Source organism: Panthera uncia (assembly GCF_023721935.1).
Source record: "Panthera uncia isolate 11264 chromosome C1 unlocalized genomic scaffold, Puncia_PCG_1.0 HiC_scaffold_3, whole genome shotgun sequence".
In the NCBI taxonomy this organism is placed as follows: domain Eukaryota; kingdom Metazoa; phylum Chordata; class Mammalia; order Carnivora; family Felidae; genus Panthera; species Panthera uncia.
Window position 1 is genome coordinate 19,143,337 of NW_026057584.1, and position 27,627 is coordinate 19,170,963.

General features: G+C 56.0%; 2 protein-coding genes across 7 annotated transcripts; both read right to left on the reverse strand.

Annotated features, from left to right (window-relative positions):
* Positions 1–4,940: 4,940 nt before the first annotated feature.
* Positions 4,941–11,345, reverse strand: CTDSP1 (CTD small phosphatase 1). Of its 4 annotated transcripts, none has more exons than XM_049614898.1 (7): positions 10,837–11,017; positions 9,268–9,416; positions 8,720–8,821; positions 8,554–8,610; positions 7,837–7,929; positions 7,520–7,705; positions 4,942–6,974 (listed from the first exon to the last, which is right to left on the reverse strand). In XM_049614898.1, the coding sequence occupies exons 1-7, from the start codon at positions 10,901–10,903 to the stop codon at positions 6,846–6,848; spliced, it is 783 nt and encodes a 260-aa protein (XP_049470855.1). In that variant the 5' UTR covers positions 10,904–11,017; the 3' UTR covers positions 4,942–6,845. The 4 variants fall into 4 exon arrangements, with proteins under 4 accessions (XP_049470857.1, XP_049470856.1, XP_049470855.1 ...); XM_049614897.1 differs by having other exon boundaries at positions 8,720–8,824; XM_049614900.1 differs by lacking the exon at positions 8,554–8,610 and having other exon boundaries at positions 4,941–6,974; positions 10,837–11,345.
* A 3,608-nt stretch (positions 11,346–14,953) lies between these two features.
* Positions 14,954–24,532, reverse strand: SLC11A1 (solute carrier family 11 member 1). 3 transcript variants are annotated; one of them, XM_049614894.1, is made up of 15 exons: positions 24,295–24,529; positions 23,594–23,727; positions 22,605–22,727; positions 22,140–22,259; positions 21,271–21,377; positions 20,819–20,889; positions 20,415–20,482; positions 20,117–20,272; positions 19,027–19,185; positions 17,863–17,952; positions 17,620–17,739; positions 17,043–17,192; positions 16,486–16,559; positions 15,909–16,138; positions 14,954–15,759 (listed from the first exon to the last, which is right to left on the reverse strand). In XM_049614894.1, exons 1-15 carry the CDS (start codon positions 24,299–24,301, stop codon positions 15,680–15,682), a joined length of 1,689 nt encoding a protein of 562 aa, XP_049470851.1. In that variant the 5' UTR covers positions 24,302–24,529; the 3' UTR covers positions 14,954–15,679. The 3 variants fall into 3 exon arrangements, with proteins under 3 accessions (XP_049470851.1, XP_049470853.1, XP_049470852.1); XM_049614895.1 differs by having other exon boundaries at positions 14,962–15,759; positions 15,909–16,062; positions 24,295–24,494; XM_049614896.1 differs by lacking the exon at positions 20,117–20,272 and having other exon boundaries at positions 14,956–15,759; positions 24,295–24,532.
* Between the last annotated feature and the right edge of the window lie 3,095 nt (positions 24,533–27,627).

A 27,627-nucleotide genomic window follows, 5' to 3' on the forward strand; every position in this document is an offset into this window, starting at 1 on the left:
TTCAATAGGTCTAGGACCTGAGACTCTGAATTCCTAACAGGTTCCTCAGTGATGTCGCCACGCCGGTCCACAGACCCCATTTTGAGTAGCACGGGCAAAGGTGTTGTTGTTTCACACTGCGTGGCATTAGGAGGTATAAAACGTCACGTTGTCCTAGCATGAGTGGTGTGAAGTTTGACCCCTTGGTGACAATGGTGACTGCCAGATATCCCCACTGTAAAGGCACGTTCCCTCCTTTGCAATGAGAAGTCATCTTGGGGTGACAGTTTGGTATTAGAAGCACAAAAATTTTTCTTTCTTTATTTACCACTTTTTATTTCTTTTATTATTATTATTATTATTTTGAGAGAGAGTGGGGTAGAGGGGCAGAGGGAGAGAGAGAATCCCGAGCAGTCTCTACTCAGGGGATCGATCCTACAACCGTGGGATCCTGAGCTGAAATCAAAAGTCGGACGCTCGACCGACTGAGCCACCCAGGCGCCCCTTTTTCTTCTTTTGTAATATTACTTCTGTACTTTTTTAATGTCTGATTTCCCCACAGTGTCTGTTGTGCTCACTGTTGAATCCTAGTGCCTGGTACACCGTAGGCATGTGATGAATGTTGAAGGAAAGAAATGGAATTTATGATTTCTATCTTTGACATTATATTTAGGAAGCTGTGTTTTAAGTTTTAAACTGAGTTTAATTTTTTAATTTTTAAAATAATTGTTTAAAGTTTATTTTTGAGAGAGAGAGAGAGACCTTGCATGAGTGGGGGAGGAGAAGAGAGAGGGGGACAGAGGATTCGGATTCGAAGCAGGGTCTGCACTGACAGCAGAGAGCCTGATGTGGGGGTTGAACTCACCAACAGTAAGATCATGACCTGAGCCAAAATCAGACAGCCGACTGGGCCACCTAGGCACCCCTAAAATAATTTATTTTTTAAAGTTAATAAATATACCTGGTAAAATAATTCGAATCAGATGTATAATAAAATGTGTCCTTCTCCTCTTAGATGACTTCCACCCAGTCCCCCAGCCCTGCTCCCCAGGACTAGCAGCAGCTCTCATTTCTTGTGTACCCGACTGGAGGATAAGAAAGTGCAAGAAAGTATACATATTTTTTTTAATTTTTTTAACGTTTATTTATTTTTGAGACAGAGAGAGACAAAGCATGAACGGGGGAGGGTTAGAGAGAGAGGGAGACACAGAATCTGAAACAGGCTCCGGGCTCTGAGCTGAGCGGTCAGCACAGAGCCCGACGCGGGGCTCGAACTCACGGACCGCGAGATCATGACCTGAGCCGAAGTCGGCCGCTTAACCGACTGAGCCACCCAGGCGCCCCTGCATATATATTTTTTTAAGGCTCAAAATGGTTTATTTCAAAAAAGAACTTTTATTTATTTATTTTATGAAAAATTTTTTTTATTATTTTTAAAAATTTACATCCAAATTAGCACATAGTGCAACAATGATTTCAGGAGTAGATTCCTTAATGCCCCTTATCCATTTAGCCCACCCACCCCCACAACCCTTCCAGCAACCCTCAGTTTGTTCTCCATATTTATGAGTCTCTTCTGTTTTGTCCCCCTCCCTGTTTTTATATTACTTTTGTTTCCCTTCCCTTATGTTCATCTATTTTGTCTCTTAAAGTCCTCATATGAGTGAAGTCATATCGTTTTTGTCTTTCTCTAATTTCACTTAGCATAATACCCTCCAGTTCCATCCATGTAGTTGTAAATGGAAAGATTTCATTCTTTTTGATTGCCAAGTAATACTCCATTGTGTGTGTGTGTGTGTGTATACACAACACATATATACTCCATTGTGTGTGTATATATATATATATATATTTGTGTGTGTGTATATATATATATATACACAACATATATACTCCATTGTGTATGTGTGTGTGTGTGTGTGTGTGCATACCACATTTTTTTTTTAGCTTTTTAAATTCTTTATTTTTGAGACAGAGAGAGATAGAGCATGAGCAGGGGAGGGGCAGAGAGAGGGGGAGACACAGAATCTGAAGCAGGGACCAGGCTCTGAACTGGCAGCACAGAGCCCAACGTGGGGCCTGAACTCATGGACCGTGAGATCATGACCTGAGCTGAAGTCGGACGCTTAACCAACTAAGCCACCCAGGTGCCCTACCACATTTTCTTTCTCCATTCATCCATCGATGGACATTTGGGCTCTTTCCATTCTTTGGCTATTGTTGATAGTGCTGCTATAAACATGGGGGTGCATGTGTCCCTTCGAAAAGGACACCTGTATCCCATGGATAAATGCCTAGTAGTGCAATTGCTGGTTCGTAGGGTGGTTCTATTTTTAGTTTTTTAGGAACCACCATACTGTTTTCCAGAGCGGCTGCACCAGCTAGCATTCCCAAAGTACGCATATGTTTGTGTCTGTTTTTATACATCTGCTTTGTGGGAATACACGATCACCATTGTTAGAACTCGATTTTAATAGTTTCATTTACCGTCTGTCTGTCTTGGAGATCATCCTATATCTGCTTGAGTAGTTCCAACTTATTGTTTTTCAAGGCTGCGTGGTGTTCTCTGTGATAGAGCAATATGTAACCAGTCCCTCACTGATGGACACTTAGGTTATTTCAAGTGTTTTGCTATTACAAACAAGGATGCAATTAACACCCTTATGTTCATATATTCTATATACAGCATAAATTCCTAAAAGTGGAATTGCTGGATCAGAGTATCTGCATTTAAAAAATAATTTTAAGGGGCGCCTGGTGGCTCGTTTGGTTGAGTGATTGACTTTGGTGCAAGTCATGATCTCAAGGTTTGTGAGTTCGAGCTCCTCATGGAGCTCTCTGCTGACAGTGAGGAGCCTGCTTCAGATCCTCTGCCCCCTCTCTCTCTGCTCCTCCCCTTCTTGTGCTCTGTCTCTCAAAAACATAAAACATAAAAACATTTAAAAAATAATGTTGACCGTCAAATCATTCTCTGAGTGGGTTGCACCAGCTCACACCCCTGCCAGCAGCGTTTTATCTGGTGCCTGTTGCCCTACACCCTCTACTCCTGTGTGTGTAACAAGCAAATAGTGAATATCTCTGCCCATACCAGGCTCCGTTAGATACATTTTCACAGCTGACATCTCCAAAGCCTTCTTCCCTCCAGGCCATCCTTGCCCCCACCCCCAAAGCCAGCCAGCCATAGCTTCCCACCAAGTTTCTCTCTTCTCTCACATCCATCCCTTCTACCCTCTTCTTGCTTTGTTCTGCCTCTGCCTCAGTTCAGGCTTTCACCCTCCATGTTCAGGACCATGACTGTGATCTCCCTGTCCGTTCTCCTCCGTATCCCTGGTTTAGGTTCTAAAGTACACCTGCTGGCTTTGAGCACTGTGCCCTCCCGTTCAGTGTTCCTCAATGACACCCACGGCCTGCAAGAAGAAAGCCACTCCCTTGGACTGCCCAAAGACCTGCAATATGTGACCTCTTCTGCTTTCTGCAGCTTCGTTTCCTGTCCTTCCTCCCTTGTGGGCCATTCCAAATGGTCATTTCCCACACTCCCTACCGTGGCAGGCCCCTGATGCTTCTGCTTCCTTCCCGGGTGCACCTCCTTGCTTAGGCCACCTTTACCTGACTTGCTCCTCCTTCCCAAACTCCTCTGAGATGCAAGCCAGCAGGAAGCATTTTCCAAACCTCCCAGACCAACCCAGGAGGGGTGAAGTGTCCACTGTGCTCCCCGCCTTCCGTGTTCTCTCTGTCTCTGTCTCTCTGTCTCAGTGCACCTGCAGGCTTTCAGGTTTTAGCCTGCTCAGGTGTCTTTCTCTGCACTAGGGTGTGAGTTCCTTGAGAGCAGAAGCATGGCCCAGTCATGGGGTGTCCCTGGGCCCTGGCACCGTGCCTGGCACCCTGGAAATGCGGATATATGTGGTTGAGTTGAACTCTATGTGGGTGAAGCTGTGTAGGTGGTGGTGGTGGGGAGAGGCTGACTGTGGTCTCATTCAAAGCTGGGAACCTGGGTGACTCTCTGGCTGTCAAGGCCCCTGGGATGCAAGTCTTGGGGGTGGGGGTGGGGCACCCGGTGCTTACTGGGAGAGCAGGAAATCAGGCAGTGCCCTGGGGAGGAGGAAGGCAGAGGCAGGGAGGGCTGGGTATTTACCCTGCCAGAGTGGGCTCCAGCTCAGAGTGGAGCTGGTGTTGCTGATGGAGCTCTGGGCTTCGCTTCCTGCGCCATCTGGGAAGAGGATGGGAGGGAGCTATCTCACATACTGCAGGTCCCCCTGAGACTTCGGGGACAGATCAGCATCTGGGGTTGGAGGAGGTCCACTTGAGGCTGGATTCACAAGGTATGGGGATGAGTGGGGTGAGGGGATAGGGTAGGCAGAGCTGGGGGGCCAGGGACCAACTGTGGGAGGGACAGTGTGTCTGTGTGTGTTAGGGGGAAGGCTGCCCCACCCCAGGGAGATGGGTGGCCCCCACCCTTTCAGGCCCCGGGGTTGGGGAGGGGGCAGGTTGGCGTCCGCGAGGCCAGAGAGGCCTCTAGTGGCCGCCGTGGGAAGCAGGAGAGGGCGGGGCGGGAGGGCACTTCCTGCCAGGGCCTGGGGCTGCCCAGTTTTGCAAAGGAAGTGCTGCCAAGGCCGGAGGGGCGGAGGCAGGAAGTGGGCCGGAGGCTCGTGCAAGGGTGCGGCTAGTAGGTGCTGAGAGGCCGCCGAGGGGCGGGTAGGGGAAGGCGGTGCGGAGGTCCAAGAGACCGACTGCCGGGCCCACCGTCCCTCCAGAGACCTTGACGCCTCCGCCCGCCCGCCCCTCCCTCCTGACGCCTCGGAGGCCCTCCTCAGCCAAGGCCAAAGTTCTTCCGTTTGGAGATGAACTTGGCTTACCAGGAACTCGCCCCGCCCCCCTCACCCCCCCCTCACCCGCTCTGGTGCCGCAGGAACCCCTCCCATCTGCCCCGAGACGGAGACCACACCCCTCCCGCCTCCAAATACCTTCCAGGGGCCTCCCCTAAGGACGCTGCTCAGCTTTACCGCTAATACTACCGAGTCCTCCGCGTGCAGGCATTTACCACCTTGCAAAGAGGGCATTTCTCCATTATGCAGGTCAGGTAACTGAGACTAAGAGAGGTAGAATAATTAAACAGTACAGCGAGGCGCTCGGATCCGCCCACCGCTGTGCACTAATCTTGCACTTGCACTCTTGAAGCCCCGAAACCTAGGGCAGCCCCTCCCTCCACCCACTCCACCGCCAAAAGATACACCGAATTGAGTGTGGCTTCACGGGACACAACCACTCCCAGCTTCAACGTCCCCCCAAAGACCACAGAAGCGGGATGGGGGTCTGGCGTTCTCTTTAGTTCTTGTCACAGTGTGGGGCTTTCAGTCAGAGAAGGCACTTAAATGGGAAGGCCACCCGATTCAGGCCAACCTTGTCCTCCCTCCCACCCCCAGTTCTGAGGGGAGGGGGGCAATGACATCTCCATTTGACATCCCCCTTGGCACTGCTACGTGGGTCCCCTTAACCGTTAGGCCTTGGGGAGAGCCCAAGGCCTTGACCTCCACACTCAGCATTTAGGGGGAAGGGGTTCCAGATAGAGAAGTCAGAGCTGGAAGTCAGGATGTCCTGGGAGCTGCCCCCAGCCAGCAGGGGGTGAGGCTGGGGTCGACAGGGGATGGGTTGGCACTGGGGAGGGGAGACAGCTTGGCCAGGCTTCCTGGAGACCCCCAAACCCCACAAGAAGGGTCCCACCTCCTACAGCTCCCCTAAAGGCACCGGTGAAGTATGGAGTGGGTGGAGAGGCACTGATTAGGTGCAGGGACCCCACACACTCAGCTGGTGGGCCTAGCACAGAGCTGGGCACAGAGAAGGTGCTAATAATGTGTTTTGAATGAATAATTGGAGCAAAGAGGGTGTGAGGGACAGAAGACAGGGCTTGGGACTTCTTGGCCCAGCCTGTTTCATTCAGAAAATAGCAGTTTAAAAAATGTAAAAATCCTTTCCCTCCCTCCCCCCAGTTTATGGGTCCAGGAAAGGGGTGAAGGAGGGGTATCTCTACCCCAGCCCTTCCCTCTCCCCTTCCCCTAAAACTATATACACATATACATATTTATATGGCACCACAAAGGGGTCTTGCCTATGCCCCCATACTAGGAGCTGGGGGAGCCAAGCCCCAGGGCCTTGGGGTGGTCAAGGCAGATGTGAGGGGTCAGGTCTTGGCGTGGAGAGCAGCCTTCAGCTGCTGCTGAGCCTAGAGAAGCTGGACTCCGGGGTCCCGTAGGACGCACCCTGCTCCCTTCACAAGTGGTAACAGATCTTCCCTCCCTGCTCTCCTAGGCAGAGATTGGTGGGGGTCTGTGTCAGTCCCAAGGGAGGAGGTGCGGCGACTGGTTCCTCCCCTGCCAGGCTAGACTGCAGCAATCTGGAGACTGTTCCGGGCAAGAGCTGACCTGATCGTGGCCCTGGGAAAACAGGGCAGGGAAAAGGGCTCTATGCAAGGCACTTGGTGTCCACTGTTCCCAGGCTGGGGGCCCAAGGCATGGGGCAGCAAGAAGCCTGCCCCTCCCCCAAGCAGAACCAGAAAGAGCCAAGGGGCCCGATTTGGCAGCAGAGAAACATGGCAGCAGAGAGAGAGAAAAAGGGGGAGCTGCACGCAGGGTCCCACAGGTCCCCCAAGAAGAAGGAGGAGGTTCTAAGGCACTGACGCAGGGACCCAGGGGCTCATCGCCCTTGGTGCAGCCCGCTGCCCCTTTCACAGCCTGGCCAGGCAGGTGGGGAGGGCCCACTTCCCCATGACGCTGAGGTGGCGGCAGCGGCCGCTGGGTTTTCTTAAGGAACAGTCCACGTGTGAGGGGCGTGGGCACCGGTCAGGGGCAGGTCCTGGCCCCCGGGGCGCCTCACTAGCTGCCGGGCCTTGGCTGCCTGAGCACTGAGTACACGTCATCCACGCGGCTGAGCTGCTCGAAGAAGGGCAGGAGGTCGTGGAGCTCTGTGTCACTCATGTTGTCAAACCAGGAAGCCACTGGTACCTGGGCAGATGGATGTGGGGCAGTGAGGGGGGGCCGGGGCCTCTGGGCACAGGATGTCCACCCAGAAGCCCCTTACCCGAGGTTTTCAAACATTTCTGGCAACACCACAGTAAATCACATCTATGCGTGCAATACAAGTCTTACGAAATGATACTTAATCTTACTGTTTGCAAAACACTCCAATATTTTCTATTCTATTTTGTTTTTTAAAAATTCCCAGCTAGGACCCACCGCAGCACCTCTGTGACCCACTCACAGGTCACAGCCAGCAGTGTGAAACTGCTCCAGCCTGCAGCGGGGGCCTCAGGCCCGGCCAGGCACTCTCTTCGCACAAGCAAACAGATCAAATGGTCACTAAGGGATGCAGTAGCGGGTGGATGAGGTGAGTGGGTGGCAGGCACAGGTCATCAAGGGCAGGAAGGAGGAATGGGAGGGCACCAGGCCCCGGACAGCACCCAGCATGGGAATGGGGAGGCCCCGGTGGTCCTGATGGCTGACCCTTTCCTTGGCTCTCAGCCCCTAACCCGGTCCTGCCCGGCACTCACGGCGTTGTCTGGATGGAAGACGTAGGAGGCGGGCGAGTTGTCTAGGATGAGCACCCGCCGCAGGTCTCGGCCCAGCCGGCTCAGGTCCTTCACGTAATTGCCCCGGTGGAAGACGCAGGACTCACGAAACAGCCGCGCCCGGAAGGCCCCCCACTTGTCCAGTAGATCAGCTACTGGGTCTGCATACTACGGAGTGGAAGATGGGTCATCCGGGGCCAATGGTGAGTGACCCAGAGGTCAATCCAGCTGCAGGCTGGAGGCTCATGGGAGGCCGGTGGCCCCAGGAGCCCTTCAGTGTGGGGGGGGACGGGACTCACCTTGGCAAGGCTGGCGGTGAACAGCACACACTCAAAGAGCTCGCCCATTCGCTGCAGGAACTCATCCACATGGGGCCGCTTCAGCACGTAGACCTAGGGGGTAGGCCAGTAAGGGAACTGCAGGCCTGCAAGGCCGGGGGGGGGGGGGGGGAGGGGGGCTGAGGGCCGTGAGGGAGCAAACGGAAGAGTAGAGGTGCACAGGAGGGAGGCCGGTCCCAGGGTCTGCGGGCTCCATTTGGCCAGCCAGCCACTCCAGCTATCCTTCCAGAAGAGGATCAAAATGAACCTCCAACTTCTGGCTTCACGTCCTACCTCACGGGGCATCACTAAGGCCCAGCCCTTCCCCAACTATGGCTTCAGCCAAATGTAGGGGCCTGGGGGCAGCCCCCTCACCCCAAGGCTGCAGGGCACCGACCCCCGAGCCAAGTAATGGAGAACAGGCTGGACAGCACACAACCTATCCTGAATTACTTGAACTGGGTCCCGGGCAAGGTGGGGCAAGGGGGAGCCAAGGAGGAACCCCACTCCCTGCAGGCCTTGGAGTTGGGCAAGTCCCTCAGGGTCCGTGCGACCTCGGGCAAGTCTCACACCCTCTGGGGCCTCACATCGCACATCTATCAAAGTCCCACCTGGGGTTCTCAGGATTGGTGAGAGGAGCCTAGGGTCTGGAAGGCAGATGCCAAGCCCCCCACCTCCCCCCCACACCCAGCCCCTCACCTGGTGGACCACCCCATCAATCTCCACAGGGATGATGAAGTCGGCGTTGTTCACTGGCTGTGGGGGGAAAAGGAGCTGCTGGGGCGGGGCCCGCAGAGACCATACCCCCAGCCCAGGGCAGGCCCCCTCAGAGACCCGGGGCTGAGGGCTGCTGGGCAGGGCCTACCTTGAAGGAGCTATGCACCAGGGTCTCATCCAGGTCGATGACCACACAGATCTTGTCCACGTCCTGGGCCTTGGCCTCTGGGAGCAGGTACTGGACTGGGGTCTGCTGCAGGGACAGATGAGGTCATCGGGGGCACTTCTTTTAAATTCTCTTAAAACCCAGTCATTTCTCCTAAGCACGTCTTCCCTCTCCCAGCCCTCTACCTGGGGAAGCACAGGGATAGTGGGGAGAGACCCTCCCCTTCCCAGCTTTGCCCCTGCCAACTGGAGCCTGGGGCAGGCCACCTGGCTCTGGACCTCACTTCCCCACGTGGAACACCAAGGTAGAGAAAGCTCCCACCTTATAGAGTTCCCTTGGGTGGCAGTCTTGGGGCATTCAGGGACCGGCTGGGAGGGACCTGAGAGGGAGGGTGGCGGGCCTGGTGGGGGGCTCCACCCTCTTCCATACCTTCCAAGGCCTGCAGATGGGTCATGAAAAGCCCCTTTTCCTAAACATCCTCCAGGCTGAGCCCAGGCTGCCCCGGCAGCTCCCACCCAGCCACCACGCACCTTGGGGACAGCGCCGTTCTCCTCCACCAGCAGGGGCGCCCCACTGTGGGCAGGCAGGGCGTCCCCATCGTCCCGGCAGACGCAGCAGAAGAGCGAGTGGAGGATGCCCCGGCTTCGGGGCTTCTGAGAAGCTGCTGACTTCTGGTCACCTGCAGCAGGGAGGCCCAAGGTGGGGGTGTGCACTCTAGCCTGCAGAGTTGGGTGTAGGTGCCCAGGTGCGATCCCCTGGGTGAGAGGGTCTGGCCACGCCCCCTTCGTTGAAGGAGATACACTCCAGGCCCTCCTGACAGCCTTGACTCCACGTCACCCTGTGGTACCCAGAAATCCTCCTAGTGTGGGCACAAAGTTACCCTCATTAGGAAGTGGGCTGGCTGGAAGGGGACTACGGAGAGTGCTTTCTCTTTTCCTCCCAGCCTTCATCACTACTGAGGATTCGGCCCCAGTGGGGGGCTTCCTGACACCCACCTTACCCGAGCAGCCCCTGCTCCGTCGGCCCCTAACCAAGGAGGGCTGGGACTTGAGGCCCTGCCATCCACTCCCGCCTTCCTCCCATCCTTTCCGCCCACGTGGGTCCAAAGTCCTCACTAAGGCTAGGCCCCGAGGCTGGGAGTGGGAGCCTGGCTGGAACCAGTGTCCCGCAGCCATCTGCCGGCCCCGCCTCCTCCGCCCTCGCCCCGCCCAGACCTCCGACCTAGAGCTGGGCATCCGCCGCCTGATTGACGGGCCCACCCTCTACCGGGCCCCCTGCCTTCGGGCTGAGCTAGGACCAGGCCAGAGCTGGGCAGACCTGGAGGGACTTCCTAGTCTCTAAGGTCAACACCCGGACAGGGAGGGGCAGACCCCCAGCCTAGAGCCTCCAGCTCCTGGGCGCCCGGTGGAGGCGGGCGGCACGGCTTACCGGGTCGGTGCGTGTGTGCACAGGCCCGGCGCCAAAGGGCCTGCAGCCCGGGCTCCTTGTGCCCCGCCCGTCGTACGGGACACCCCGCGGGCGCGCTAGCGACCCTTAGAAGTGGCTGCCCCACTCTGTGCCTCTGAGAGGCTTAGTGCTTCCACGCATGACGCGGAAGTTTGTTGGGATCGTAGCTGTGTATTGGCGGGAGATCCTTCCAACCCTCCCGAGCCCGCTGTCACCTCGGCACCCCCTCCGGCGACCCGACCCGGGCGATCGCGGCCCGGGGCGGAGCCTCAGAGGGTGGCCTGAAGGCGCCCTCTTCAACCCCCCCATCTCCCAGCTTCATTGGCGCCAATGGGGGGGGGGGAGGGGGCGACTGTCGGGCAACCCGCTACGCCAGCCCAGGAAACTAGGAAGGAATCCACTCTCTACCTCTGCCTCAGTTTCCCCACCTCGAGCACTCGGGAGCGCCCCAATGGCTCCAGGCCCCGCCCCGCGTCTCTGAGCCTCGGCTAGTTCAAACTCTTTCCCCGCTCCCTCTCCGGTTAGGAGCTCAGAGCTCCGCAGAGGCGGGCGCCCGGGGCAGCGGCGGCGACTGCTCCGGGTAGGGTCTCGGCCTCCTTCTCCTCCCCTCCCGCGGCTCCCGGGCTGCAGCCCCCTCCGCGCGGCCCCAGTACCTTTGCCCCGTAGCGGGCCCCGCGCCTCCTCCTTGGTGATCTGAGTAATGACGGCCGAGCTGTCCATGGGGCCGGGCGCGCTCCGCTCCGGCCGGACTCTGGCCCGGGCGCCCGGCCTCCCCCCCGGCTCGGGCCGGAATCGGGGCGCGGGGGGGAGGGGAGGGGGGGGAGGGAGGGATCCCCGCGGGCTTCGGAGGGGGGGGGGGGCAGGTTTCAAGGGGGGGGGGGGGGGGAGGGGGCGCGGAGGAAACTTTGTTACAACATGGAGTTTCCTCCCCGCGAGGCGGATGCAAACATGGAACCCGGGCGCTGTTTCAAGGCTCCCCCTTAAAAGGGCAACGGCTTCGGCGTGACCTGGACTCGGCCGCCGCTTTCATCACCGCTGGGGCCGGCGCGGCTCTGCTGGCTGGGAGGCGGGCCCGGCCGGGTTCCTGCCGCGCTCCAGGGGGCGTCGCCTCTCTTCCTGCCGCCAGCCCGCGGGCCCGAGCCTCTGCGGCTGCGTGGCAGGACCTGCACCCGGCCCACTGTTCCAGACAGCCGAGCGCCCCGGGCCAGGGCCCGCCCCACCCGCCCCGAGCGCCCACGCCGGGGAGTGCCCGAGGGCGGCGCGGCTCCACCTCGGCGCTTTTCGAGGGCCAGACGCTAGCCGCTTCTTGATTTCCTCATCTGGGAAACGGGAATAACGCTATCTGGTCTGCAAAATGGGTCTTCAGTGGTTGCGGGGGCCCCCTCGCGGTAAAGTTCTGAGCGAGTGAAGGCTCTCTCAGCTCCAAACGGCTGTGTACATCCGTAGAATTGTGCTCTTGACCGGACTGTGACTGTCAACACTCATCGCAGTTGCAGGCCAGGTATCCGGATCCGTAGGGCGTGAAAATTACTACTCCCAGCCCCAGAATGCCCCCTGCCGATCTCGCCCGGTAGCCCCATCTGGTGCCCTCCGCAGGGCACCAAGTGCCTCAGGGCTCTCGACTGCGCTGCTCCCTCTGCCTGGAAGAGTTTCCAGCTCCTTCTTGGAGCCAAATCCCACTGACCTCGATGAAATGCCACCTTCTCCAAGAGGCCTTCCTAGACCCTTCCTCTACTCTCCACGCCGGCCACTCTGTGATTATTGGGGCGGGGGGCTCACGCGGTGCCCGGACACAGTGGGCGCGCTCAATCCCTGCGGGCCAAACTTCTGACCGTGGGAGTCCACAGACACCAACTGTACGATTGTAAACACCCGTTTCATTTGGGGTGTACAGAGACACCAGCTGGCCGGGAGCCGCGTTTCCGCGCGGATTCTTCACGAGGGAAACTCCCGTGTTCTGCGCCGTGAGGTCTACGGTTGTGTGTGTGTGTGTGTGTGTGTGTGTGTGTATGTGTTTCCTGTTTATGAAGTTCTTTCCATTCGTCCTTGCTATTTTGCGTTCACTATTTTAAAAATAATAATAACGCCAAGCCTTGACAAACACGCCTCAGCACTTCCTTCCCCCGCGGGCCTCGGTGGCGGGGCGGAGCGGGCGCGTCCTGTCCCGTCCAGCCGCGTGGTGCGAGCACGGCGCACGTCCTCCAGGCCCAGGGCGGGGTAGATTGGAGGGGGGGAGGCGGGGAGGGGAGAGGCCCCGCGCCGGGGAGGCCGGGCAGTAGAGCGGCGCCGGCCCGGAGGCGCGCCAGCTGTGTGCCCCGCGCCAGGGGAGACAGGAGGTGGCCCCGGGCTGGGACTCCCTCCACCACGACCTCTACCACCACCACCACCACCCTGTCCCGGGCTGGACCCCACGGCCCCCCTCCTTCCCTTTCGCCGCCCACACCGCCGCCATCGTTGCATTCAATACTAATAGCCAACGTGTAGCTAGCGCTTCGTCCTGCTCTGGCTGCGCCCCTTAGTCTCGCTCACTCCTCAGAACGACCCTCTTCCTCTCCCACTTTACAGATAAGGACATTGAGCTCCGAGAAGTGAAGCGACCAGACCCAGCCTTCCAGCGAGGGTAGAGGTGGGATCCTGGCCACCGAGCGGAGACCCCTCCCCTTCGGCTGAGCCCCGGGGCGGGATGTCAGCTTTCGTCTCCGGATCCCGGCTTGCACTGACCCCAAAAGGAAATGTGTGGTGGAGGACTGAGTGACCCCCTGGCCTGAGCAGGGCGGCTCGCCTTCCTGTCCTTTCGTTTCTCCCTCTCTGAAGGCTGGAAGCTGGCCGGCTGAACTCTTGAGAGTCAGAGTGGCTGAAGAAAGGGGTAGGGCACCGGGCAGGGTCGCTGCCCACCGCCGTCACTGTTCCCCTCACCTCCCATCCCTAACACTAGCCCCTAACAAGGCCTCTTCCCCTGGGAGACCTTCCCAGGCTCTGATGCAGTGCCAGGCTCCTTCCCCCTCCCAGGGAGGGGTGGAGGCCCCCTGCAGCAGCGCAGGGTCTTGGGGGTCTATGGGGACAGAGGAGCCGGTGGAAGTATTGTGCAGGGTCTGGTGGGTTCTTTGGGTTTCCTCCCTTGTGTGTGTGTGTGTCACACCCAGCTGCTATCCCTTAACTGCACTGCCCCAGCAGGGGGAGGTCATCTTATCCCCAATTTATTTTTCTCCTTGCACCCCAGGAGGAAATCAGATCATAGGTGCTGTGGGTCCAGAAACACCAGGACTCAGCTGGGTTTCTCTCTGGCAGCTGTGGGCAAGTGACCTCTCTATTCAGCACCTCGGCTTCTTCAACTGCCAAATGGGGTTGGTAAGAGCCCAACCCAGGCAAGTGAAGTAGGGGGTCCGTGTAGAAAGGCAGGGTGCCCACCGCAGGTCCTTCCCACCTGAGGGGCTGAGGAAACATCCCCTCCTTCCCCCTAGGAAGACCAAAGCTACTATGGGGGTGGAGGGAAGCCCTTTGTAGGAACCTCCCTGCCCAGAAATGACTGACCTTGGCCTGACCTTATTGCTAACACCTTGCTCAGGCCCAGGGTAGCCCTGTAGCTGACCCTTTGGTTTCCTCCCCTTCTTGCTTTCCTTGCCCCCAAGTTGTCAATGCCAGGCGTAAGTATGCAGGTGACCAGCTTGCTCATTTTTCTGGAGCGCCCCCCACCCCCGGCCTGCTCCACAAGATCCAAGAACACCCCACCCCACAAGGTCGCACACACCTGCCCTCGCTCCTGGCAAGTTCTTTTTTCTTTGGCGCCCCCCCCCCCCCCCATTCAACTTTATAAATCCTGTCCAGGAGTTACCTTCTCTGGCCCTTGCCTCTCCTTTTTGTCTTTTGCAGGTGCGCCTGACACGCACTTGGTTCCCCCCCACCCCCACCCCCCGTGGTTTTTGTTATCGTCTACCTAGCTGTCTCCCCCTACTGGAGTGTGAACTCTTGGAGGGCTGACATCTTTAATTCGGGACTTTGCTTCCCTCCCCCATGTCTAGCGCAGGGATGACACCCAATTAATACCTAGTGAATTGACTAGAGAGTGTGTGCAGAGGTATAGCTGGGGACAGTTCCAGGACGCTGGGCAGGAGTATGGAAAACGCCTTTCTCCATTATCTTGCCCCCATCCACCCTCCTCTTCCGCTAGCCCGGGTCCCATCTTCTCCAGGACCAAGCCCAGAGAGGGATTCAGCGGCCTTCTAGCTCAGGTACCCTCTCCCACCGTTTCTCTGATTGGGCCAGACCTGTCCCATCCCGTCACTCCTTAAGGGCCCCACTCGCATCGTTGCCCTTTTAAGAAAGAGGAAATTCTTCTCATAAACAAGCGCCTCAACCTGAGCGCGGAGCTTGCCCCGCCGGATCCCTAGGCAATCGAGGACGCTTCCAGGCACAAAGCCCGCTCCAGGCTCACCCCAGGGCAAAGGCCTGGGGGCCCCTCTGGTCACCTCTCTCCGCAGCTCCAGGGCAGTGGTCCGTGGGACCCGACGAGGCCGGAGGAGGGACTTGGGGGAGCCTAGAAACAGCCCAGGGAGCGTCTGTAAAGTGCAACCCTTGCACCGGGCGAAGGGGTGCCGGGCGGCTCCCAGCGGCCAAGGGGGTTCCCCGCCCACACAGCTCCCCTCCACCCTCCGCCCCCCCCACCTTCCGAAGCCCCGGGGCGCGAGGTCGGAGCGCTTGCCTCCTGCTCTTTGGCGGGGAGGGAGTGAGGGCGCTCGGGACCGTCCCTGCCCCTAGGGGGAGCTGGGAGTCAGCACCCAGGGAGCGTTAAGTGCGTGGCGTGGGAGTCCCGGCCGCCCAGTCCCCTGGGGAAATGGCAAATGAATTGGGCCTCGGAGGCACGACTCTTGGGTTCCATGACCTGGCGCCTGAAGAGGAGAAGTCTGCGCCTTGGTTTTACTCCCTGGAAAGTGGGTTAGTTTGAAGCTACTCTAGGAACTGACATTCGAATGGGAGGGGGGCCGGGGAGGACTCTTCTACTGGTCCAAGGATTTTGTCCTTTCCCTGTTTCTACTTTCCTGTGCCTTTGGATGAGAAGTAGACTAGCATTTATTGAGCATTCATCAAGCTAATCAGACCATCGTAACTGCCAGTTTGATGCCTGTGTTCCGCCCCCAAATGGGTCCGTTTGTCAGGTCACTCCTATAGGCCCACAATAAATATTTTTGGAGTTACTATTATTATTAAGTCCCACGTGCCTGGCATTGTGTTAAAGTGCTTTACATCCATTACACGGTTGGCGTTGTCCTCATTCTACAGATGAGAACACTGAGACTGGAGATTAATCACTTGTCCAAGCTGGGAAACAGCAAGTCTCTATGGAAGCCTGGTTGGCCTGCCTCCAAAACTCCCACTCCATCTTGTTGCCTCCACACACACACACACACACCCGGGCAGGCCAGTCTGCCCCACTCATTCCACGCCCAAGCCAGGCCCTGTGTGGGAGATCACCCAGAGATCCTCTCCTTCTCCTCCTCTTCAGGAAGCCCATACAAGAAGTGTTGATGGGAGCTGTGGGCCAGAACGGTGACTCCTTGGGCAAGGAAACAGGTCCAGACCTGGAGGAAGGGAGACCATGAGTCTGGGAGAGAACAAGACCTCTGGGAAGCCTCCCCTCCCTGTGCATCCCCTTCCCCCAATGCCTTCCATCTGTTGCCCCCTTTCTTCGCCTCCCCCATCCCCAAGGCACCCTCTGGCCCTACAGTACCAGGTAGGTGGTGAGGCCCAGGTAAACCGCAGCCAGCAGGGCTACAAGGACGAAGTAGGCAGGGTGGGGGAGGCTGGGCAGGTAGATGATCACGAAGTAGAGGTTGATGGCACAGATCAGCGCCATGATGGAGGATGTGATGGCCTTGCTCAGCCTGGGGGAAGGGAGGGAAGCTCAGGCCTGGTCCCATCTCCTCCTCCTTGTCTCCACTGCCCAAAGCCAGCCTGGAGCTGGGGTGGGGAGAGTGAGGGGATACACAAAGCCACTTTCTCTGGGCTGTGGGGCCTGGAGCAGACCCCTTGCCCACTACTGTCTCCTGGGCCCTCCAGGCTCCACACTGGCAGGATCTGGCAAGAGCAGAGTCTGAGGTGAGAGTGAGGAGCTCAGGGTCTAGAAGCAGCCCCCGACCCCAGATTCCAGATTCCAGCCCTATTGCCCTACACTTGCTAGCTGTGTGAGCCTGCACAGCTTCCTTAACCTGTATGAGCTTATGGATAATGGTAATTCCCACTTCAAGGTGGTTGTGAGGATCAAATGCAGAATTGCAAGCATGGTGTTTGGGGTGGGGAGTACTCACCGGCCGTTGGCAAACTCCTGCATGAGGGCTGGCATACTGGTGAATGTAAGGATAGGCAGCACAGCAAAGGGAAGCTGGGGAGAAGCAGGAGGATGGGGCTGAGGATCGTGGCCCTCAGAATACAGTAAGGAAGGGAGGAGTGGAGCAGGGCTCCATTCGTCCTCTGTCTGTGTGCCCTTGGACAAGTCTCCTAATCCATAATCACTCAGAGGTTTCTCCACCTCTGAGCGTTCCAGAGTTGTGAGGCTCCAAAGCAGGAGAAACATTTGGGGGCTCTGGTCCCAGGCTGCCTGAGTTTGCATCTCAACTCTGCCACTGATCACTTAACTGTGTACATTCGTTTTCCAATCTGCACAACGGGGACAATGGTGGTTCCTAGCCCTGGGATGTCCATGGGGATTATGTGAGCCTTACAAGCAAACGTGTGTTTGGAATAGTGGGAAGGCGCTGGGGGACTGGGAGGGAGGGTGTGTGTGAAGGGTCCCTCTGAAGGATTGCTGCGGTTCCTCTTTAGCTCTGCAGGGGGGGGGGGGGTTGGCTAGGGACCACGGGCTCACCAGCAGGCTCTGCAGCACGTTAAGCAGGTCGTTGAGCCCTGACAGGTCTTTCAAGTCCCTGAAGACTGCCACGAGCACGGTGGGCAGGATGGCGCAGGAGCGAGTGAGGAGCACGCGGGCAAAGCGTGACCAGCGCAGCTTCAGGAAGCCCTAGGGTGTGGAGTGGGCATTTTGGTGGTGGGTGCAGGACTGGGGATTCCAAGGGAGGGATCCTCTGTCGTCCCTCAGCCCATCAGGCATCAGGGGGAACGCTCTGTTTTTCCATCTCTGAAATGGGGGAGGCTCTGACCCTAGTTGGTGGAGAGAATGGATGAGGAGAAATAGGGGGGTCCCCCCCCCCGGGTTAATGCTTAAGACTAAACTTTTGGGGAGGAGGCGTCTACTAGTTTTGGGTCTGCTGCCTTGAGCCAGTCGCTTCACCTCTCCGCATTTCAGTTTTCTCATCTGTAAAGCGGGGCTTATAATAGTGACCTCTGGGCTGCTTTAAGGATCAGTGAGGCTGGTATCCGAGCCCAAGTGGTGTGCCTGTTGACCTCGGACCCCTGGGACTCCCGGCCCGCTCCCCAGGCCCCACCACCTCCATCACAAACTGTCCCGCGTAGGTGCCGGTCATGGTGGAGCTCTGTCCGGCCGCTAGGAGGCCCACCGCCCAGATGTAGAGAGCAGCCGGGCCGAAGAGACAGCCCAGGATCACGCCCTGCAGGGAGGGGTGTGGTTAGAGCCGTGGTACCGCCCCGGAGCAGGCTCCGCCCCCTGGTGGGCGTGGCGACGAAGCCTGCGGGATCCTTGCATTCCATGCCCGCCTCCGCCTGTCGCTTACTCCTTGGTAAATGTCCACCTCCACTGTAAGGTTGTTTTGGGGGAAGATCTTGGCGTAGTCGTGGAGGCTGCTGTTGGCACAGACGTCGAACTGTGGGCACCGGGACAGTAGGAGGGAGATGTGAAGTTTCAGAAAATCAGACTGCCAGGTCTTGACCAGGGGTTGAAAACTGGTGACCCGCGGGCCGAATCCGGCCAGATATATTTTGCTTGATTAACAGATGTTTTTTCTCTTTAATGTGAATTTGTTGCCGACATCTAAAATTGAGAAGAATTCACACGGGAACCCAGTTTCCAGGGTTCTGTTGCATTTGTGGGGAATGGCATTACCACAAAGAGACAATTGGCTGGCAGTGAGTCCAGCTGCTCCACGGTCCCCTCTCCCTTACACGGGACCCACTTCCCACAACTCTGAGGCTGGCCTGGACTTCAAGGCCACATAGCAAGGCAGTGGCCGTGCCCAAATCCCAGGAAACTTGGTCAGTCGTCCCCTGCAGTGCTCAGCCTTCAGTAAGCACCCCACCGCTGGCTAGCAGCTGTTAGAGCCACGTGAGAGAGACCCACTCAGAGAGGAGACAGGCACAGGTCCCAAACCCCAGAGAGCCAGGGAGGAGCTTTGTATCATTGACTGCCCTAACCCCCCCCCCACCCCCCGCCCCCACCTCCGTGTCTAGGCACTGCCTGATAACATAATAAATCCTCAGTAACTATTTGCTGAATGAATAGATTGTCAAGAGAGAGGACTCAGAGAAGAATTCCCAACTCCCTGCTCATGCTCAGGCAAGCGCCTACTCCCAGAATGCCCTGCCTGCAGTTTGCTGGACAAATCCTGTCCATCCTTTGGGGAGCACCTGGGATGCGGGGTCCTCTAAGACTCAGCTCCACCCTCCCAGGCTCCTCCTTTGATTGTCTGTGCCTTGCAGGCCCTGGGGTGGGTCTGACTCTCTAAGAGCCTACCCCCGGGCAGGGGAGAGCTGTGACTCTCCAGCAGAGTGGGGAAGGGGTCTCAGCCAAAGGCCAGATCGCAGACTCCCTCCCCTACCAGTGCTGGAAGTGCAGACAGACACTCAGGGGCTTAGATGCATTGCCTGGAGTCCCCAGCAAAGCCTGCAGGGCTTGTGTGGGGGGGGGGCCTGCCCTGGCTGTGTGGGGAGGTGTCTCTCACCGCAGCCTGGTTGGTTTGCTGGTAGAAGGCCTGTCCAAAGACTGCCACAACAAAGAGATTGATGAAGAAGGAGACAGACAGGGCGATGGTGGCCTCAATCAGGAAGTACATGTTGGCCTCTCGGATATCTGCCCGGTGAGACCGGTCTATCTCTCTAGACTGCAAAGGTCAGAGGGGAAAGAAAAGCCAAATTTCCTCAGAGCTACCCCGACATTCTCCACCCTCACACGTCTACCGATGTTCCCTCCAAACCCCAGTTCTTTCCAAAGCCCTCTCCCTGGCAGTTTGGTCATGGCCTTGATCAGCTGACACCCTTCCTGCATGCCCAGTTAATTTCTGCCTCAGGGCCTTTGCACTTACCATTCCCTCTGCTTGGAATATCTTCTCCTCTGATCCTCCTTCCCATCCTTCAAGTCTCAAAGATTACCTCCTTAGCAAGGCCTTTCCCGACTACCTTTTCTAAAGGAGCCCCTCTTTAGTCTTTCTCTGCCATACTTCTCTGTTTTGTTTCCTTCAAAGCACCTTTCACAATCCATAATTTTCCTTTTTTTAATTCTTAAATTTTTTAGTTTTAAATTCTTTTTCTTTTTTTGAGAGAGAGAGAGAGAGAGAGACAGCAAGCCCACAAGTGGGGGGGGGGGGGGGTAGGGAGGTCAAGGGACAGGGAGAGAGAATCCCAAGCAGGCTCGGGTCTGTCAGGACGGAGCCGGAGGTGCGGCCGGAATTCACAAACCGTGACATCACGACCCCAGCGGAGATCAAGAGTCAGACTTTTAACGGACCAAGCCACCCAGGGCCCCCGTAATTCTTTCCTTTATCTGTTTACTTGCTCATGATCTGTCCCCCACCACCCCCGCCCCGACTAGAAATGCAAGCCCTAGAAAGGCAGATGGCTTGTCTGCCTTTTCATCATTGACCCCCTTTTCCCACGCATAGTAGCTGCTCTATTACTACATACTGAATACATAGAGAATGATTCCCTTCCCGCCTGAATCCGGAAGGCAGGAGCCAAAGGGGCGGGGCTCCAAGTTTGGAGGCCACCAGAGCGTGGCTGAAGGGAGCAGACATCCCTCCCCTTCCCTCTGCTCACCTTGACTAGGGCCGAGTGCAGGTAGATGTTGTGGGGCATGATGATGGCCCCAACGATGCCCACGGCCTGCAGCAGCTCAGGACTGCCGCAGCCGGAGCACGAGGGCAGGAGCAGGTCCCGGAGGAGCGCTACCTGGGCTGGACCGGCCACCACGTACTGTGGGGAGGAGCCTCCTTAGGCCAGGCCACGCCACGTGCAGCCATTCCCACCATCCACCCTGACCCTGGCCGATAGGGGGCTCCTCGAGGAGCCCGGAGGAACAGCCTTGGTGGAGGGTATGGAGGCTTTGGCTTCCCACCTCATAGCCGAAGGTCAAGGCCATAACTGTAATAAGGAATCCAAAAAAGGCTTCCAGCTTGCGCAACCCTAGGGGGAAAGCAAAGGGGAACAACAAGAGCGAGAAAAATGACAAAAATTGTAACAGAAGCAATTATTAATGGCTACTATCTTGAGCAAGTTTCAGGCACTGTGCCAAGTGCTTAACGTATATTGCCTCAGTGAGTTCTCACCACAGCCGGTGAGGTCTGAGCTGTTATCGTCCCCGCGTTATAGGTGAAGAAACAGAAGTCTCAGTAACTTGCTCAGGGCCACACAGCCAGAGTGAGGGAGCTGGGAGCCCTTCTCTCAGTACAGCGGAGCTTGGTTTCTTCATTCACTTGTTCCCCCAACCCAGTCCCTTGGGAGATTGAGGGGCACACCCACCGTAGTTGTCAAGGAAGAGGAAGAAGAAAGTGTCCACGATGGTGATGAGGACGCCACCCCAGAGTGGGATTCTGAAACCAGAGTGGCCGGGGTCAGCCCAGCCTCAGGGCAGGACACTGTGGAATCTGGACTCCTGGGAGCGGGGACCCAAGTGGCCCCAGGCAGCTAAGGCAGAGGGGGGTGGGAGTGTGCTGGAGGTGGGAAAATGGCACTAGGCGCTGGTGGGGGACCAGCATGGCAGGGAGCTCGGGGCTGCAGTCCTGAAGTCTGCGTGGTGACTGACATCACTTTACGTTTCTGGGTCCCTGTTCCCCATCGGGCAAATTGAGCAACAGCTCTAAAGTCAGAGGGGACTGGGGGTGAGGGGGACGGGGGGAAGGACGAGGCCTGGGGAAGAAGGAGCACAAGTCCCCAGCGCTGGACTGAAGAGCTGGGGCCCCTGGTGGCACTACCGTCCAGCTGACAGCAGACTGAATGCGATAGCCGTGCCGATGACCTCCTGCATGTCCGAGCCCACGATGGCTAGCTCGATGGTCAGCCAGAGGAGAGTGCGGGGCGCCTGGGGGGAGGAGGGAGCACTGCATCAAGGCTGGGCCAGATATTGTTGTTATTTGTTGATGTCCTGGACCTTTCCATACCTGGCACAAACTATGTTTGTCGGCCTTGCCAGCTGGCCTCCAGTTAGGTTTTGTAGGAAACAATTAAGGGAGATTAAAAGGCAGGGAAGGATCACTCTTTCCCCCTACTTCTAGTGGTGTTTCTGGCACAGGCATCATCAAGGGCACCAGGCTTCCTGGGCTCCAGCAGCATTGGTGGCTGTTTTGACAGTAGCGGCCAAGCTTCCTGAAGGCAGCAAATGATGGCTCTTGGGCTGCTGCCCAGCAGCTTCCTGATCTTGGATGAACACCTCCTTCCCTTGTTCCTTCCGTCCTTCCATCACCTTTGTGACCACACCTCTGCATTGAATACCTTTGAAAGATCTCATGGCCAGGTCTCTGTTTTCCTGCTTGGACACCGACAACGACCAAGTCCCCAGTGTCTACCCCAGCCGGTGACCATCCCAAGCCAATGCCTACCTATTTTGCAACCTGGGCAGGTCACTTCCCCAGGTTTCAATTTCCTCTCCTGTAAAATGAGCAGATGATGTCTAACAGCCCTCTTAGTCTGGGTACTATTCGTTCGAGCCTCAGTCTTCTCATCTATCAAATGGGCTTGTGATGCCCGACTTGAGATGACTTATTTACTTGATCACAGAATCTGTAAATGGCTGTTTGGGGTTTTGGATCTGTGGATGCTCCCTGTCCAGGCCCACCAGGCTCACCTTATGGTAGTAGAGATGGCAGACCTCGCCCAAGTCCTTGCCTGTCACCACACCCAGTCGGGCAGCAAGCCGTTGGCAGAGCAAACCCAACACCGTGGCCCACAGCAGCACCCAGAGCAGCTGAGAGAAGGAAGGGAGAGGCCTTCAGCCTGGTGTGTGTGTCCGGGGCGGGGGGGGGGGGGGGGGTAGTCTGACAAGTCCAGACTGCTGGTACCCTCTAACCAAGGACGCTCCTTGGGGACAGAGTGGAGGAGGTAAAGTGAGAAGACCAACACCCCCCCCACCATACACCCCCCATTCTGGCAGGGCTGCCCTGGGGACCCTTCTCTGGCCCATTTGAACGTAATACCCGCTCCCCCAAACACCAGTCATGTAGGCCACTCTGGGGAGATGTGGCAAGCTGGGGGGGTCTCCTCCCACTTAGCTTGGTCACCCCTCCTCCCCGTGGTGCCCCGACTCAATCACTTTGAATCCAGCCACGGCACCAGCCTGAAGATCTGACTCGATGTTTCCCGGGTCCAGGAAAGCGATGCTCATGAGGAAGCCAGGCCCCGTGAAGGCCCACAGCTTCCTCAGGCTGAATGTGCCCTGCGGGTGGGAGTGAAGTGACGAGGTCTTGGGTGGTAGCTCCTGACCTTGGCCAGCCCCCAGCTGAACCCCTCTGGGTTCATCAGCCCGCGCTGGCCAGCCCTGCCCACCACTCCCCCATTGCTGGATCTGCCACCCTAGGGGTTAGTGGAGGGCGTGGGGGTGGGAGGAAGCAGCAGGATTTACTGAGTCATGGTGGATTTACTTTCTGCATCAGTCAGATTCGGCAACCCACAGGCGCCTCAACAGCCTGCCTCATGCTCGCCCTGACTCAGCAGATCCTCAGAGCCCAAAGGGGTTCCTTCCTCGGGCCAAGCCTGCCGGGTCTTGTTGCTCGTTCCCCAGTCCTCCTCAAACCATGGTCCCTCCTCTCTGTTGTCCACTGAGCCTAGGGTCTCCCCACCCCTAGGAGGCTTGGCCTGGCAGCCTGGGCTTGGCCTGGCAGCCTGAGAATCTGCTAAAGATTCTGGAAATGCGAGGTGACAGCATCCCAGAAGATAGCCTCGAGCCTCCTTCACTTCCCCACACGCCCTCCTCCGGGTCCTTTCCTTTAAGTACTGCAACAAACGCTCAAGGCTCCAACCTGAACTCATCGTAGCCCCTTTCTCTCCATAAGAAAGCTGGGATTCATTCAGAAAGCCGCTTGGTAATTTTTACACACAAAAAAATGATCCCCTGCCCCCCCGGCCCCCGGCTAAGAGCTAAGGACAGAAACAGAAAGGGTACAGTATCCGCTGTCAATCACTGATGCTCAGAGCTAGAAGGGGCTTCCCACAGTCTTCAGGAGAGCCCTTTGCCCCAGCCTGTGGGATCCCATAGCATCCTGCCAATCCTGAAAGACCCCAGGAAGTTTCCAGCATTCCCACCGGTTCTGTGTCCGGGATGAGGATCTTCTCGCTCAGGTAGGTTGCTCTGAGAGGCTCTTTCTGTGGCTCTGAGCTGGGTGGGCTGGAGATGGAGCCATAGCTGCTCCTGCTTAGACTTTGAGGGCTGCTGTCACCTGCAAAGGGCCCCAGTGAGCCATGGTGAGTGATTGGCTTCTTTCTGGAGGCCCAGGGCTAAAGCCATGTGTCCTCCTTCCCTACGTCCTTCTGGCAAAGTGGAGTAATTGAGGCCCAGTGAACAGTGACTCCCAGCGTGGGTCCATCACATCCACCCCTCGACCAAACATTTCAGAAGATGCGTGGGAAGTAGAGCTTCCAGAATTACTCTCCTTCCGTGTGAGCACATTGGTTCCCGAACCAGAGCTCTCTTGCCCCAGAAGATGCAGAGGAGGACCCTGGGCTCTGAGGAGGGCATACTGATGCTAATATGGATGTCCCTTGCCCTCACTCCTGCCTCCTCTGTCTGCCGGGTAAGCTCCAGGAACTCCAAACACACAAAGGACGGACAAAAGGGATGCTGTGCCCGTGGGGATGCGAAGAGCCCAACCCCAGGCTGGGGTCCGGAATTGGGTCGAGACCGGGACATCCATGGGGGATGGATGCAAAGGGGCTTCCTTTGCCTCCTTGACTCTCCCTACTCCCAACCCCCTTTGGAGCCTCTGACCCCAGAGGGGGCTACTCACCTGTCATGAGGACGGCAGGCGCAGGCGCTCTCCGCGCGCGAATGGGATGCTGAGCCTATACTCAGCTCATGCCTCCTCTCTGAGTGCCAGTGCGTGTCACTATGTAAGCCCACGCCCTCCTCTCCATCCTCAGCTGATCTAGGCTGTCCTCACACACAGGAGGCATTGTGAAACACGTTCCAAAGGCAGAAGTGGCCAGCTGTGGCGGAAGAGTCTAGGCCAAAATGCAGGAACTTTCGTTCTCCTCCTGGCCCGAGGCCCACAACACTTTTGGCCCCCTTCCAGGCACCCTGAATTCTGTGCCTCCCCAGTTAGCTGTAATTTCAGGACATTTCCTGCTACATGGGCATTCACATCCAGATCACGGGACTGCCTTCTCCAACCACCCCCCAGCCCAGACACAAGCAGTCAGGCCCTTTTCTTCAGTCTGGAGTCCCCAGCCACGAAAGTCCCAATGACCATCCAGGCTTCTGTTTCCCATTGAGTGCCTCAGAGGAGAGGACCTTGAGGTCTTCTGTCACAGGGACATGCGTTGATGATTCAGGCCAAGGAGAGCCTTGGAAGAAAGGGGCACCAGAAATTCTGGACCTGAGTCTGCCACCGATTCACTTGAGATGGTCACCAGACCCATCCCTTTCTCTGAGCTCGTTTCTTCTGTAAAATGAAAGGCTCAGACTAGCTAAGAGGTCAAAACATTAGGTGCCCAAGGAGGCCAGGCAGGTCAGATAAACCATGAGATGCGCTGGGAGTAAGAAAAACGGTGTCGGATGACAAACAACACTGAGCCTCAGTGTTGGGAGGGATCAGTAGGGAGTGGTGGAGACTGTAGTAAAACGAAGGTCATATGCTCTGTCTGAAGAGGGCAGTGCCTACAGACTTCTAGCCAATTGTCATCTGGGATGTGTGTCCAGCCAGTGTCACCATATCTTCTGATTTGTCAAGGATGCTGGACAATTTGGACTTTTACACAACATAGGCTTTTTGAATCCTGGGCTCAAAAAGTGGAAAATATTGTGTAATCTAAACAAAATATTCCTTCACGGTAGCTTCCGCTTGAGGGTTATGAGTCTGTAACCTCTGGGTGAGTGGTGGGCAAGATTTTTCCAGCTCCTGATCGCTTCTCCTTGCCAGTCCCTGTGCCCACACCACCACTTACCTCCCTTAGGCCCTTCTTCCATGCCCACTCCTGCCCTCTATCTTGTGGTCTTCCTTTTCTGCCAAGAAGATTCAAGACCAATCTTTGGGGTTTCCAACTCCAAAGTCTGAGACCTCAGGATCCGGAGAAAACAGGTGCAAGCTCTCAGGCCCAAACCTGAACCAGGATATCGCCACGTTGAGTCAAACACGTTAGCCAAAGCTTGGGAGTCGGATGGGGGCATTGGCATCCAATTTCCTGGCTGCTCGTGGATTGGGGAGTTTGGAGGAGCTGGAGAAGTGGGGGTGCGGTAAGAAGGGCGACTGATAGGTCATAGGGGAGAGAGCAACGTCAGGTTTGTCACTGTGCAATCCTATTGCTTAAGATATCACCACCATCTCACGTTTCCCAATCACTACTTTGGGCTCATGTGGGGATGGCTGGGGTTGGGGCTGGGGTAGGATATTGTAATGGTTAATTTTATGTGCCAACCTGACAGGGCCACAGGGTGCCTGGATACTTGGTCAAACTTTCAGGGTGTGTTCTTGGGGGTATTTTCAGAGAAGATTAACTTTGGAATCCATAGGCTGAGTCAAGCAGATTTCTCTCCTTAATGAGCATGGGCCTCATCCAACCAATTGAACAGAACAAAAGGCTGAGTAAGGAAGAGTTTGCTTTCTCTGTCTTTGAACTGGGATATTGGTCTTCTCCTGCCTTCAGGCTTGGCTTGAACAGGAACTGAGACCATTGGCTCTCCTCCTTCTCAGTCCTTCAGACTCAGAACAGAATTACATATATCATCGGCTCTCTTGGGTCTCCAGCTTATAGATCTTGGGACTCCTCAGCCTCTATACTCACGTGAGCCAATTCCTTATTATCTATCTATCTATCTGTCTGTCTATCATCTATCTATCCATCTATATTTTCTATTGGTTCTGTTTCTTTGAAGAGCCCTAAAACACATATCTTCCTCTTTGTATCTTTTGCAGGGTTTTACCTATAGTTAGGACTCAGTGAATATAACTGGTTAATGACCAATCAGTACTGTGCACAACCACCACCTTACGGAAGGGTAGTGTCGTGTAACGGTTAAGAGCAGAGCTTCTACACAGGTTATCAGCAAGTGGGAAGCTACTGAGCTAAGGCTCCAGAAATCCACATAGCGATCCCCTTGGATTTGGAGCTGTTGCTGAATACTAAACCCTGCATGAGAAGGGTAAGATTTCATGAAGCCCAATTCACTCAAAATGGACCACAGACTTAAAAGTAAATATTAAACTATAAAATTTTTAGAAAGAAAGTAGGAGAAAGTCTTCAGGCTCTAAGATGAGACAAAGACTTGTTAGACTCAACACCAAAAGCATGACCCATAAAGGGAAAAATTGATAAAGGAGACCTCATCAAAATTACCAATGTTTGCTCCATGGAAGGACCCTTTTAAGAGGATAAAAAGACAAGCTAGAGACTCAGAGAAAATATTTGCAAATCACATATCTGACAGAGGACCAGTATCTAGAAATAAAATCTCTTAAAACTCAATAGTGAGGGCCACCTGGGTGGCTCAGTTGGTTCAGTGTCTGACTCTTGATTTCTGCTCAGGTCATGATCTCACAATTTGTGAGATCAAGCTCCATGTTGAGCTCTGGGCTGAGAGTGTGGAGCCTGGGATTCTCTCTCTCCCTCTCTGTCTCTGTTCCTCTCCCACTCGTTCTCTCTCTCTCTCTCTCTCTCTCTCAAAACAAACAAACAAACGAACATTAAAAAAAATCTCAACAGTGAAAAGCCAAGCAATCCAAGTAGAAATGGGCAAAAATCATGAACAGACATTTCACCAAATAGGATGGATATACAGATGGCAAACAAACCCATGGAAAGATGTTCAGCATCATTAGCCATTAGGGAAAGGCAAATTAGAATCATAATGAGATATCACTATGCTCCTATCAGAGTGGTTAAAATAAAAAATCACAACACCAAATATTGCCAGGGATGTGGAGAAACTATACCACTCATAGATTTCTGGCTGGAATGTAAAATGGTACAGCCACTCTGGAAGTAGTTTGGGACTCTCTTAAAAAACTAAAGATGTGGGGTGCCTAGGTGACTCAGTTGGTTAAGCGTCTGACTCTTGATCTCGGCGCAGGTCACGATCTCACGGTTGGTGAGTTCGAGTCCCATGACAGGCTCTGCACTGACAG

What these genes read in the sequence shown, in the direction of transcription:
- CTDSP1 (XM_049614897.1), bottom strand. Translation starts at nt 10,903, where the DNA reads ATGGACAGCTCGGCCGTCATTACTCAGATCACCAAGGAGGAGGCGCGG. An exon ending in TGGTGCATAGCTCCTTCAAG is followed by an intron (nt 8,611 to 8,719) that starts GTAGGCCCTGCC and finishes TTCCCCCCACAG; the next exon opens with CCAGTGAACAACGCCGACTT. An exon ending in TCACCGCCAGCCTTGCCAAG is followed by an intron (nt 7,706 to 7,836) that starts GTGAGTCCCGTC and finishes TCCACTCCGTAG; the next exon opens with TATGCAGACCCAGTAGCTGA.
- SLC11A1 (XM_049614894.1), bottom strand. An exon ending in AGGTGGACATTTACCAAGGA is followed by an intron (nt 17,740 to 17,862) that starts GTAAGCGACAGG and finishes CCCTCCCTGCAG; the next exon opens with GGCGTGATCCTGGGCTGTCT. An exon ending in CAGGAGTTTGCCAACGGCCG is followed by an intron (nt 16,139 to 16,485) that starts GTGAGTACTCCC and finishes TCCCCACCCCAG; the next exon opens with CTCCAGGCTGGCTTTGGGCA.